Here is a 14,659-nt window from a genome sequence, read left to right as displayed (position 1 = left end):
TTTAGGGCCCCTAAAATGCCAGGGCAGTATAGGAACCCCACAAATGACCCCATTCTAGAAAGAAGACACCCAAAGGTATTCCGTACGGAGTATGGTGAGTTCATAGAAGATTTTATTTTTTGTCACAAGTTAGCGGAAAATGACACTTTGTGAAAAAAAACTATTAAAATCAATTTCCACTAAGTTGTGACAAAAAAATAAAAACTTCTATGAACTCACCATACTCCTAACGGAATACCTTGGGGTGTCTTCCTTCTAAAATGGGGTCATTAGTGGGGTTCCTATACTGCCCTGGCATTTTAGGGGCCCTAAACCGCGAGGAGTAGTCTTGAAACAAAAATGACCTGTGAAATCCTAAAGGTACTCATTGGACTTTGGGCCCCTTAGTGCAGTTAGGGTGCAAAAAAGTGCCACACATGTGGTATCGACGTACTCGGGTGAAGTAGTATAATGTGTTTTGGGGTGTATTTTTACACATACCCATGCTGGGTGGGAGAAATACCTCTGTAAATGACAATCTTTTGATTTTTTTTACACACAATTGTCCATTTACAGAGGTATTTCTCCCACCCAGCATGGGTATGTGTAAAAATACACCCCAAAACACATTGTACTACTTCTCCCGAGTATGGCGATACCACATGTGTGGCACTTTTTTGCACCCTAACTGCGCTAAAGGGCCCAAAGTCCAATGAGTACCTTTAGGATTTCACAGGTCATTTTTGAGAAATTTCGTTTCAAGACTACTCCTCACGGTTTAGGGCCCCTAAAATGCCAGGGCAGTATAGGAACCCCACAAATGACCCCATTTTAGAAAGAAGACACCCCAAGGTATTCCGTTAGTAGTATGGCGAGTTCATAGAAGATTTTATTTTTTGTCACAAGTTAGCGGAAATTGATTTTAATTGTGTTTTTTCACAAAGTGTCATTTTCCGCTAACTTTTGACAAAAAATAAAATCTTCTATGAACTCACCATACTCCTAACGGAATACCTTGGGGTGTCTTCTTTCTAAAATAGGGTCATTTGTGGGGTTCCTATACTGCCCTGGCATTTTAGGGGCCCTAAACCGTGAGGAGTAGTCTTGAAACGAAATTTCTCAAAATGACCTGTGAAATCCTAAAGGTACTCATTGGACTTTGGACCCTTTAGCGCAGTTAGGGTGCAAAAAAGTGCCACACATGTGGTATCGCCGTACTCAGGAGAAGTAGTATAATGTGTTTTGTGGTGTATTTTTACACATACCCATGCTGAGTGGGAGAAAGATCTCTGTAAATGGACAATTGTGTGTAAAAAAAATTAACAAATTGTCATTTACAGAGATATTTCTCCCACCCAGCATGGGTATGTGTAAAAATACACCCCAAAACACATTATACTACTTCTCCTGAGTACGGCAATACCACATGTGTGGCACTTTTTTGCAGCCTAACTGCGCTAAGGGGTCCAAAGTCCAATGAGCACCTTTAGGCTTTACAGGGGTGCTTACAATTTAGCACCCCCCAAAATGTCAGGACAGTAAACACACCCCACAAATGACCCCATTTTGGAAAGTAGACCCTTCAAGGTATTCAGAGAGGGGCATGGTGAGTCCGTGGCAGATTTCATTTTTTTATGTCGCAAGTTAGAAGAAATGGAAACTTTTTTTTTTTTTTTTTCTCACAAAGTGTCATTTTCCGCTTACTTGTGACAAAAAATAATATCTTCTATGAACTCACTATGCCTCTCAGTGAATACTTTGGGATGTCTTCTTTCCAAAATGGGGTCATTTGGGGGGTATTTATACTATCCTGGAATTCTAGCCCCTCATGAAACATGACAGGGGGTCAGAAAAGTCAGAGATGCTTGAAAATGGGAAAATTCACTTTTTGCACCAGAGTTTGTAAACGCTATAACTTTTACCCAAACCAATAAATATACACTGAATGGGTTTTTTTTTATCAAAAACATGTTTGTCCACATTTTTCGCGCTGCATGTATACAGAAATTTTACTTTATTTGAAAAATGTCAGCACAGAAAGTTAAAAAAATCATTTTTTTGCCAAAATTCATGTCTTTTTTGATGAATATAATAAAAAGTAAAAATCGCAGGAGCAATCAAATAGCAGCAAAAGAAAGCTTTATTAGTGACAAGAAAAGGAGCCAAAATTCATTTAGGTGGTAGGTTGTATGAGCGAGCAATAAACCGTGAAAGCTGCAGTGGTCTGAATGGAAAAAAAGTGGCCGGTCCTTAAGGGGTAGAAAGCCCTAGGTCCTCAAGTGGTTAAGGACAGGCTTGACCTAATTATGCTTACAAATAACATTCTACATGGAAGTGTTGAGAAATTGTTATAAAGCTATTTGGGAAAAGTAGATAGCCCATCAGGAGGCTTGACCCATCTTTGCTGTTGTATTTTTCACTGTATACTTGATATCTATGTGTACTGTTTCATTTGTACTGCACCTTGGTGTGGCTGTACCTTCAATGACTTGGGTTTTTGTACTTATGTTTTTTGTTCCTTGTATTCGTATTGATCTCACTGGCCTGTGATGTATCATTGCACTATTTTTGTATGCGTGTTTTATATGGCTTCAATAAACTCGCTAATTAAAAAAAAAAACAATATATCAGACTTTTCCCTTTACCTTCAAGTAGGATATACAGACATAGATGGCTTGTTTTCTTTTCCACAGTTCTTCCAATGAATTACTCCACATTCTGCACAAATCAAGCTGTGTGACTCATACAGCAGGATTCATCCAGTACTGTACATAGAGTAAATTTAGCTACTTGTCTACTTGACTATAATATACTAATATTACCTTCACATTGGTCTCCAGCAGCAGACACCTTATAGCCTTCATCACATAAACATGTGAAGGATCCTCTTGTATTCCTGCACTGCCCATTGTCACACAGGTTTGAATTTTGGCATTCATCAATGTCTGTTTAAGAAAGAGTCAGAAAAGGAACAATTCATAATTGGCACACAATACATATTTTGTTTTCTGTTACAGTAATTCACCCTTTTTTTTTTACTATGCTGGATATAGTTTATGCAGTAGCTACCGGTATATAGAGAATTAGAATACTTCACGACAGGGGCATAGCAAAAACAATAACCCAATCTGCTCTTCTTCGGAAGTACTTGTGATGCGAGTACTTCCAAAGACTGCTGAGTGGGGCTAAAGACGTATTTGAACAAGCTGGTCAAAGGTATTTTCCAGGGCCTGGTGCTGGGACAGTGGGGTGGAGAAAGGACCCAGAGGGCTCTATGGCAGGGGTGTTAAACTCAAATACAAAGTGGGCCAAAATTGAGCTCTGGGACCAAGTTGCGGGCCAACCTCAATGTTTAGTGGCCACCTTTCTACCTTATAAAATTCCCTGGTGTCTAGTGCCTCCCTCCTTCCCCCAAACGGTTCCCTGGTGTCTAGTGACCCTCCTCCCTCATCTATACAGTTCCCTGGTACCTATTGCTTTTCCCCTCCCCACATGGCTTCCCTGGTGATCTAGGGCTTACCCTTCAATATAGTGTTTCTGGAGGTCCTAAGTGGGACAAACATAATGCAAAGTAGGGAAACCACCTGAGGGCCAAGTCTGATGGCTCAGAGGGCCAGATGTTGCCCACAGGCCGGAGTTTGACATGTATGCTCTATGGCATCCAGAGTCTTCCCTCTTTACGGGTAATGTGAGTAGCTAGTTCGTTTTTTCCCTTCTCTTCAGGTTTACTTTAAAGTGTATAAATTGGTAAATACATTTTGCCAAACCTCTTATAGGAGGTCATCAATAAACTCTCTGGCCAGTCAAACCGTATCACATTTTTTTAATTATATTTTTATTTACAACTACAAAGATTACAAGTAAAAAAAAAACACAATGCTATTTGTAAGCTCCATCCTACTTCCAAGTTCAGTGGCTTACTATGGTCAGTTTATACAATAAATTGAACCATACAAACAGCCTAATATCTATTCACAATTAGTCTTTTTTTCGGGTATTTTATCATTCTAAATACACTTTAAAAACAACAGAAAAACTAACAGCTCAATTATTGTCTCCTATTTTGTCTTCTCCGAGGTGGTATGTACATTTATTAAGGAGCGGACCCTTGCGCCACTGCAACAAACGACGGGCCTGCCAGACCCCCCCCCCCCCCCCGCCAGGTGGGCGCCCCACCGACAGCAGGGCGTGCACACAGACCGCCGGCAGACCGACCACAACACCCCCAACAGACCCGAATGACGGTCTTTCCGCAAAAGCGCCCGGCCGTTGACCGATCACACAAACACCCCACCGCCGGCAGAATGCCCGACCAGTGGGAGGGCCCGACGGACCCCCTGCCCGCCACAGCCGCACGAGCGTGCACACTCCTGTATTTCTTGTGCTAAACTTTGTTTATCTACCTACCAGGGAAAATCAGGTTAATACATTAAACGAGAAAAGCTCTCTACCGTACGCAATATGTGTACATACCTGTATTACAGTATATATGATTGTGAAATACATTTTATACATTTTGGAACAAACACTATTTAAATAGCAAGCTACTGTATGTATGACAACATGACCAGGTTTTTTTTTTTTTTTTTAAGTCATTGATAACATGACCAGTTTTTGAATCAATTTTCTTAAAGGTATCAGTACGTAAAATACAAAAACTGCGTATAATGCTATGACACAATCTGTGCCTTAAAGTGAAGAGTTGTACGAATGGTGGTAACATCGCTCTTGGCTAACCATGGCTATATTGAATTGATAGCAGTGATTTTTTTGTTTTTACCAGTAAGAGCATCTGTACGTCTTCATAGCACTCAATTTGACATTTCAGTTGAATGTGTGAGGATGAGGCTATTTAGGGTTTCCCTGAAAAAGGACACCTGAAATGAGAGGGATATGGAGGCTGATATATTTATTTCCTTTTAAATAATAAAAATTGCCTGGCAGTCCTGTTGATCCTCTGCCTCTAATGCTGGATACACACCATGCGTTTCCGCGTTCGATGCGTCCGTCGATACGCGTCGATTCGATTATTTCCGACATGTCCGATTCAAGCTTCGATGGATCGTTAGGTCGATTTGCCATACTTTACATGGCAATCGACCTAAAAATCATCGAAATTCGTTCGGAAATGCTCGGAAATAATCGAATCGACGCGTATCGACGGACACATTCGACGCGGAAACTCATGGTGTGTATCCAGCATACCACCTTTAACCATAGATCCTGAACACGCATGCAGCTCAGATGTTTCTGATTGAAATCTGACAAGATTAATCAGATGGTTATTTCAGGTGTGTGATCCAGACACTAGTGATGCCAGAAAGAGCAAACGAGAGTAGATAGATATCCGGGCACCAGTCAGCACAAGTGATGCATAAACTCCTTTTATTCCTTCCCCAAGATCCCCGACAGAAATTTGCAAGGCCTAACAGCCGTTTCACAGAAAGATCTGCTTCTTCAGAGGCAACAAATATTTGTTGCCTCTGAAGAAGCAGATCTTTCTGTGAAACGGCTGTTAGGCCTTGCAAATTTCTGTCGGGGATCTTGGGGAAGGAATAAAAGGAGTTTATGCATCACTTGTGCTGACTGGTGCCCGGATATCTATCTACTCTCGTTTGCTACTTATGTTACTTGATTGTTCCGGAGGCACGGCCTATAACCCCTGCTACCCCCTTGGGGCTGCCTTCCAGAGCATCTAGTGCCACCCTACGTGCCTCTCTCTGTCTGCTGATGCCAGAAAGATCAGCAGGATTGCCAGGCAACTGGTATTTTTTAAAAGAAAATAAATATGGCAGACTCCATATGCCTCTCACTTTAAACACCTGCCTGCATATCTATCTATCTATCCATCCATCCATCCATCCATCTATCCCAAAGTATGTCATAACTTCAACCAAATTACATGAAAATTCTATGATTTTGGGACCTGCGTGCACAACAGGTTAGCACGGTGCAGATTCAACTTCAGAGATCCTGGCTCCAAACAATGATGGAAGAATCTGCTATTGTGTTCTGTTTTCAGAGCATTTCTTAAAAATTCAATATCAGCTTCAGATGACCTGAGAAATATAGAAGCAACTCCATCTAAAATATATTATAAACATCTTTAGGAGGATACATACCGTCACATCTGTCCTTGCCGGGGCTCAGCTGGTATCCAGGGTGGCAGGAGCATTTGTAGGAACCTTCAGTATTATGGCATTTGCCGTTCAAACATAAATTGCCCAACTTGCATTCATCTATATCTGTAAAATTATAGGCAATTACATTAATCTTTTTCATTCATATTTTATATAATTACATACTGTATACTTTAGAGGCCAATTTCAGGCTCTTGTTTTTAATGCATATGTACAATATATCATTATTACTTGCAATGCATTAAAGTACACCTGGAGTGAGAAGCACCTGGTAATGGCCATATTTATTAGTTTAGTTGCCTTATTTAGTTTAGTTGCCTGGCAGTCCTATTCATCTCTTTCAAACACATAAAACAAGCATGTGGCTAATGCAGTTAGACTCCAGTCAAAAACATCTGATCTGCATGCTTGCTCCCAATGTATGGCTAAAAGTTATAGAGGCAGATGATCAGCAGGACAGCCAGGCAATTTGCATTATTTAAAAGGGAATTACTATGGCAGCCTCCATAGTCCTCTTACTTTAGGTATACTTTACATTTTTATTTTTATATTTTTGAATATTTATAGTGGCTTGCAAAAGTATTCGGCCCCCTTGAAGTTTTCCACATTTTGTCACATTACTGCCACAAACATGAAACAATTTTATTGGAATTCCACGTGAAAGAACAATAGTGGTGTACACGCAAGAAGTGGAAAGAAAACCATACATGATTCCAAACATTTTGTACAAATCAATAACTGCAAAGTCAGGTGTGCGTAATTATTCAGCTCCCTGAGTCAATACTTTGTAGAACCACATTTTTCTGCAATTACAGCTGCCAGTCTTTTAGGGTATGTCTCTACCAGCTTTGCACATCTAGAGACTGTAATCCTTGCCCATTCTTCTTTGCGAAACAGCTCCAGCTCAGTCAGATTACATGGACAGCATTTGTGAACAGCAGTTTTCAGATCTTGCCACAGATTCTCGATTGGATTTAGATCTGGACTTTGACTGGGCCATTCTAACACATGGATATGTTTTGTTTTAAACCATTCCATTGTTGCCCTGGCTTTATGTTTAGGGTCGTTGTCCTGCTGGAAGGTGAACCTCCGCCCTGTATTTGGCTCCATACATCTTCCCATCAACTCTGACCAGCTTCCCTGTCCCTGCTGAAGAGAAGCACCCCCAGAGCATGATGCTGCCACCACCATATTTGACAGTGGGGATGGTGTGTTCTGAGTGATGTGCAGTGTTAGTTTACCACCACACATAACATTTTGCATTTTGGCCACAAAGTTCCATTTTGGTCCTATCTGACCAGAGCAACTTCTTCCACATGTTTGCTGTGTCCCCCACATGGCTTGTGGCATGGCAAACTGCAAACGGAATGTCCTATGCTTTTCTGTTCACAATTGCTTTGTTCTTGCCACTCTTCCATAAAGGCCAATTTTGTGCAGTGCACAACTAATAGTTGTCCTATGGACAGATTCCCCCACCTGAGCTGTACATCTGTGCAGCTCATCCAGAGTCACCATGGGCCTCTTGACTGCATTTCTGATCAGCGCTCTTCTTGTTTGGCCTGTGAGTTTAGGTGGACGGCCTTGTCTTGGTAGGTTTACAGTTGTGCCATACTCCTTCCATTTCTGAATGATCGCTTGAACAGTGCTCCGTGGGATGTTCAAGGCTTTGGAAATCTTTTTGTAGCCTAAGCCTGCTTTAAATTTCTCAATAACTTTATCCCTGACCTGTCTTGTGTGTTCTTTGGACTTCATGGTGTTGTTGCTTCCAATATTCTCTTAGACAACCTCTGAGGCCGTCACAGAGCAGCTGTATTTGTACTGACATTAGATTACACACAGGTGCACTCTATTTAGTCATTAGCACTCATCAGGCAATGTCTATGGGCAACTGACTGCACTCAGACCAAAGGGGGCTGAATAATTACGCACAACCCACTTTGCAGTTATTGATTTGTAAAAAATGTTTGGAATCATGTATGATTTTCGTTCCACTTCTCACACGTACACCACTTTGTATTGGTCTTTCACGTTGAATTCCAATAAAATTGATTCAAGTTTGTGGCAGTAATGTGACAAAATGTGGAAAACTTCAAGGGGGCGAATGCTTTTGCAAGCCACTGTACATATTTCATTTTTTTTCCATCTGGCTTTCTGAGTTTACAAAACTCACTTACTGTGTGAAAGCCATATGTAGCTTGATAATACAGAATTGCAGTCTATTAACTGTCCAAACCACATCCCTTGTGGCCACAACAGAATGGATCAATTGCCCTGCCGACAAAAAAGGTGTGAGACCTGCAGACACGTCTACTTCACTGACAGGTGAACAATACCAGGTTCACAACAGTACAGAGTACAGATTTTCCTGTGATTCCACTAATATGGTATATCTGATCATGTGTGCTAAATGCCCCAAAGATCTTTATGTAGGAAAAACTGGAAAAACTCTTCACAAACGTATGAACAGACACAGGCGCACTATTAACAATACCAAATCTCATCTCCCAGTTGCTTCACACTTTCGTTCCAACGGACAAAGCTTAAATGATCTTCGTGTCACTGCCCTGGAGGGTGGCTTCAAATCATTGAAAGAATGATTAAGAACTGGGACAAAATTTATAAATCGGTTCAAAGCTGTGGACAAAGGCTTGAATAAGGACAAAAACGTTTTATATTGGTATGAAGTTAATGATATTAATGCCCTAACTCTTTCTCAACCTAGAGAAATATTGCATCCACTCTGTCTGTAGCTAAACCTTGTGAACTCGAAATTTACGATGCCTCTGTGCCAGTCCCAACTGTCTGAAGATTGAGTAAACAAGGAGTCTATAGGCTCATACACACCTACCAACAATCTGTCCAAACTTGTCTGTTGGAAGAGAAGTTGGGTGTGTAGTCATAAATCAGCTAACAACCTCTCACGCCATTTAGATGTTCTGTTTCATTTAAAGTATCTTAATGACATGTATTTATGCTTGCAAAAAATCTTTTGAAGTTACATGTATATAGCTGTCTGTTCCAACATCTTTTAAGCAAAGAGGATTGAAGTCTGAAAAAAAGGCTACAAAGCTGTAAACATCCAGATTCAAAACGTTTTGCTTTTACTGATAGCTAACAAGGTACAACATTCATAAAGTACCTGATCAATCTGCTGGAAAACTGCTGGCAATGTGTCTATTCTTAAAATTTGCTGATCTTTAGAGATGGACATCAGACCATATTTACTATGGATCAAGTATTAAAGAGAATCTGTACTCTAAAATTCTTACAATAAAAAGCATACCATTCTATTCATTATGTTCTCCTGGGCCCCTCTGTGCTGTTTCTGCTACTCCCTGTTGCAATCCTGGCTTGTAATTGCCAGTTTTAGGCAGTGTTTACAAACAAAAGACATGGCTGTTACCAAAATGGGATAGGCTCAGAGGAGCTCAGTCTGTGACTCACACAGAGCCTGCAGGGGGCGTGGAGAGGGTGTGTATAGCTTCTATCCTATCACAAGCAGAGCTGCACATTCCAGCCTGAGTGCCTGAGCCCGACAAAGCCGGCAGAGGAAAGAAGTTAGATTGTATAACAGAGATAATACAGCCACTGTGCAACTAGGAAAGTCTGCAGTAAGACACACCACATTAGAACAGGTATAGGAACGTATAGGATAGAAGAAATAAGGCTGAAAATGTTGTTACAGAGTCTTTTTAAAACAGGAAAAAAGCATGCTACAAATGTGATTCAACAAGCATGAAGGTACAAAAGCTTGAAAGTCCTAACTAGAATCATATGGGCATATTTCTCAAGCGCCTTCGGATACAATCCCATCAGTTCCCATTTCTGTCCAAGTAATTCTGTATCCAACGAAAGATTTAGAGAAAATACATTAAATATGAGTCTGTACTGGAACACTTAATTACCAATGCACTGTTTGCTGTCAGAGGTTGATTCATATCCTGTTCGACACGTGCACTTGTAAGATCCCTCCAGATTGGAGCAGTCACCATTGGCACATAACGATGTGTCTTCTTGGCATTCATTGATGTCTACAAAAGTACAAAAAAAGAAAGAAAAAAAACACAGGCTAGTTAAGAAAAAACACAAAGGTACAATGTGCAGACATGATGGAACGGCTATTGCATTAGACAATCCAATACAATGCCAACACATTTTTATTCCGTTGACCTGTGAATGAAATCTGTTTTTAATTACCACATTTAAAAAAAACCAAAAAACACTTGTTATGTAAAGCAAATGATGGCTACATTTGTCTCTTGCGCCAATGCATAACAAAGTTCAATTACAAATAATCTGGTGCAAATGTTTATAGTTAAACAAGAGAAGTGTATTTGGCAATAGAATAAGAATCTATTGTTCATCTGGCACAACCTTTATATAAAGTGACTCTGTGGGAAATGGGGGCTGCCACATTTATTTTTCTTTTGAACAGAGTCAATTTGCTATTCTTTTTTTTCCATCAGGGTCTGAATCATACCCCTGAAATAATTACGCAGCCAGAATGGTCAGACTTTAGTCTCAGTACTCCATTTGCATCCTTGTTTTGAGTGAGTGATTGAAAAGTATTACAGGCACAGGATCAGCAGAAAAGCCAAACAATTATTACTGTTTAAAAGGGAATATATATGGAAGCCTCCATATTCATCTCATTATAGGGTCACTTTAAGCATTATTTTGTTGTTTGATGGGTGGGGTAAGGCATGAATCATGAAACAAGGCCCAGGTGTCAGCTTCAAGGTCACTATTGAGATGACTGCAGTTACTATATTTGAGTATTGTTATGTTTGCTGGTAATCCATGTAGTCCTTGCCAGCCAGCATGACAGTCTTCTAGCAAGCTATAAATACTGTGATGCAAGAAAAGCAAGAAAAACACCTTGATGGTAACAAGGGGTGACAAGGGGGTTATTGATGCATGCTTTGCCCTGCTGAAGGGGGCTTTACTTAGAGACCTGTCATTGCTGACCTAGTTGTAAAAAAAACATGTCAGAACTTCTGATTTGGGGTAGTGACTGAAAAACTACCTAAAGTAGCTTTGAACCCACATTAATTATAGTAACAGAAACATTCTTCAGTCACAACTGTGTAAGCAAATGTTATTTTTCCAGCTTAGTACAAGGTGTTGCTGGTTGCTTACAAGTTTTACTGTTTGTTTATCTTTCTCAAGTCGGGTCGGTATAAAATTGTAAACACTATATTTCTTCAAGGACGAAAAATAAAGGCGGTGAAGCCAGAGGTGTAAATTTGACTTCGTAAAATTTATACATACCTGGGGCTTCCTCTAGCCTGCTTTGGCCTGATCGCTCCCCTGCCATCTTCTCCCAGTAACCTTGGCCAGTTAGCACAGGCACAATGCGGTCGTGCGCTCTCCTGTCACATTCCCGTAGCCGGTAACATTCTCCGCATGCGTAGTGGGCCCTGACTCCCAGTTACTGGGAGGAATTGGGGACAAACAAGGAAGCGGCTGAGGATGCAGGAGGATCAGGCCAAAGGGGGCTGAAGAACGCCCCAGGTATGTATAAATCTTTGCTTTACCGCCATCTCAGGTTTACTTTAACTGTGCTCTCGTAGGAAACAAAGTATCAAACTACAGTTAGACTTTAATGAAGAGGACCAGTACATAACCAGCAAAGAATCATTTTTCTAAAAAAAGGTCAGCAATATCAGCTTTCATAATCAAACAGTAAAGGTCCATTTTAAGCAGTAGATACATGCATAAAGGCATAGCTGTGCCAGTAAAATGATTTAAATTGTAAACCTCTATTAAGGGTCCTCAGGAGTAATGAGAGGGACTACCCAGTATTGTATGCAATTTACTCACCCTTAACAAGGGGAGGAGCTCAGAACAAAAACATGTAACCTTATTATGCACGAAAAAGCATACTGACTCCAGTTGTTAGTAGGTAAGTTTTAATGTGTGCCTTGGCAATTAAACGAGAGTCAAAAAACAGTTTAAAAACAATTAAAACCAAGATGTCATAATGGTGCCCATATTTCAAGCAAGTAAATATCTGACAGTGGAGAAAAATCTGTCAGATCTGTGAGTTTTTTACTATTTACCGCAAGTGTTCGCAGCGTAGGAAAAGTAATTTATAGTGCAGTATAGTACATTTTATATGTATGGTTTTATATGTATACAGTGGAGGAAATAACGATTTGACCCCTCACTGATTTTGTAAGTTTGTCCAATGACAAAGAAATGAAAAGTCTCAGAACAGTATCATTTCAATGGTAGGTTTATTTTAATAGTGGCAGATAGCACATCAAAAGGAAAATCGAAAAAATAACCTTTAATAAAAGATAGCAACTGATTTGCATTTCATTGAGTGAAATAAGTTTTTGAACCCCTACCAACCATTAAGAGTTCTGGCTCCCACAGAGTGGTTAGACACTTCTACTCAATTAGTCACCCTCATTAAGGACACCTGTCTTAACTAGTCACCTGTATAAAAGACACCTGTCCACAGAATCAATCAATCAAGCAGACTCCAAACTCTCCAACATGGGAAAGACCAAAGAGCTGTCCAAGGATGTCAGAGACAAATTTGTAGACCTGCACAAGGCTGGAATGGGCTACAAAACCATTAGCAAGAAGCTGGGAGAGAAGGTGACAACTGGTGCGATTGTTCGAAAATGGAAAGAGCACAAAATGACCATCAATCGACCTCGCTCTGGGGCTCCATGCAAGATCTCACCTCGTGGGGTGTCAATGGTTCTGAGAAAGGTGAAAAAGCATCCTAGAACTACACGGGAGGAGTTAGTGAATGACCTCAAATTAGCAGGGACCACAGTCACCAAGAAAACGATTGGAAACACATTACACCGCAATGGATTAAAATCCTGCAGGGCTCGCAAGGTCCCCCTGCTCAAGAAGGCACATGTGCAGGCCCGTCTGAAGTTTGCCAATGAACACCTGAATGATTCTGTGAGTGACTGGGAGAAGGTGCTGTGGTCTGATGAGACCAAAATAGAGCTCTTTGGCATTAACTCAACTCGCTGTGTTTGGAGGAAGAAAAATGCTGCCTATGACCCCCAAAACACCGTCCCCACCGTCAAGCATGGGGGTGGAAACATTTTGCTTTGGGGGTGTTTTTCTGCTAAGGGCACAGGACAACTTAATCGCATTAACGGGAAAATGGACGGAGCCATGTATCGTGAAATCCTGAACGACAACCTCCTTCCCTCTGCCAGGAAACTGAAAATGGGTCGTGGATGGGTGTTCCAGCACGACAATGACCCAAAACATACAGCAAAGGCAACAAAGGAGTGGCTCAAGAAGAAGCACATTAAGGTCATGGAGTGGCCTAGTCAGTCTCCGGACCTTAATCCAATAGAAAACCTATGGAGGGAGCTCAAGCTCAGAGTTGCACAGAGACAGCCTCGAAACATTAGGGATTTAGAGATGATCTGCAAAGAGGAGTGGACCAACATTCCTCCTAAAATGTGTGCAAACTTGGTCATCAATTACAAGAAACGTTTGACCTCTGTGCTTGCAAACAAGGGTTTTTCCACTAAGTATTAAGTCTTTTATTGTTAGAGGGTTCAAAAACTTATTTCACTCAATGAAATGCAAATCAGTTGCTATCTTTTATTTAAGGTTATTTTTTCGATTTTCCTTTTGATGTGCTATCTGCCACTGTTAAAATAAACCTTCCATTGAAATGATACTGTTCTGAGACTTTTCATTTCTTTGTCATTGGACAAACTTACAAAATCAGTGAGGGGTCAAATAATTATTTCCTCCACTGTAGTATTATTTATTTTGTTTTACACATTTCTGTGAGAGTAGTCTTTCTAAATCAAAATTAACTTGGCTAGAATTATTTTTCATTGTATAAAATTGACTAGATCCAACAAGGTTAATTTTGAGAAAATTGGCAGCTCCGATATTTTTCTTGCAATTTTGGTTTTACTTTAATAAGGAAGGAAAGCATAACGCTCACCTCAACTTGGACTTCACTATCTTTTTCTCTGGCAATGAAACTCGTTTCAACTAAAAAATCTACAAAAATCCTGAAGAATTATGGTTGATCTAATCAGCTATAGAATTCTCAGCATTTATTCAGAGTTGTCGTTCAAAGAAAGGGGCAAACAAAACTGCCCAAAACTACCATTTTTTATGTGACAAATGAAGCATGAAAGATTTCTCTAGGTACTTGATGGTACTTCAATTTGTAAATTAGTTCCTTAGCCTTCAGTTCTGTACTACAACTAGAAGGCACATAATATATTCTCACTTGATATTGTGAAATGATGTAGAGGTTATGGCCTTTCATAAGTAAAGTTGGTGTTCAAAGTTGGCATACGGAATGCAGAACACTCAAATACTGCTGTCAAAGTTGGCATACGGAATGCAGAACACTCAAATACTGCTGAACACCACACGTTAGCACAATTTCAGTACCAAGAGGACAGAGTCAGTTCACTCGGTACAGGAAAAAAAAAAGGCTGCAGGTGCCCTTGTGGAAAAAAAGCAATATGTAATGCTGGCCTCAACACCTGCAATTTTATTGGGGGGCCTCCATGTGCCTAAATTTC

The 14,659-nt window shown here is 40.4% G+C and overlaps 1 protein-coding gene across 1 annotated transcript in view; it reads right to left on the bottom strand.

Moving 5' to 3' along the window:
- Window positions 1-2,626: 2,626 nt before the first annotated feature.
- LOC137504825 (latent-transforming growth factor beta-binding protein 1-like) overlaps window positions 2,627-14,659 on the bottom strand; it is a 458,475-nt gene continuing 446,442 nt past the window's right edge. Inside the window, exons 22-25 of the mRNA XM_068233416.1 lie at window positions 10,025-10,150; window positions 6,102-6,224; window positions 2,802-2,924; window positions 2,627-2,697 (exon numbers count right to left, since the gene is read on the bottom strand). Of these exons, the coding sequence (XP_068089517.1) occupies window positions 2,627-2,697; window positions 2,802-2,924; window positions 6,102-6,224; window positions 10,025-10,150 (443 nt within the window). The remainder of the gene's footprint in view (window positions 2,698-2,801; window positions 2,925-6,101; window positions 6,225-10,024; window positions 10,151-14,659) is intronic.

The sequence above is a fragment of the Hyperolius riggenbachi genome, chromosome 4 (assembly GCF_040937935.1).
Source record: "Hyperolius riggenbachi isolate aHypRig1 chromosome 4, aHypRig1.pri, whole genome shotgun sequence".
Lineage (NCBI taxonomy): Eukaryota > Metazoa > Chordata > Amphibia > Anura > Hyperoliidae > Hyperolius > Hyperolius riggenbachi.
The sequence above is the reverse complement of the archived record's forward strand: the minus strand, read 5'-3'. Positions and strand labels throughout refer to the sequence as shown.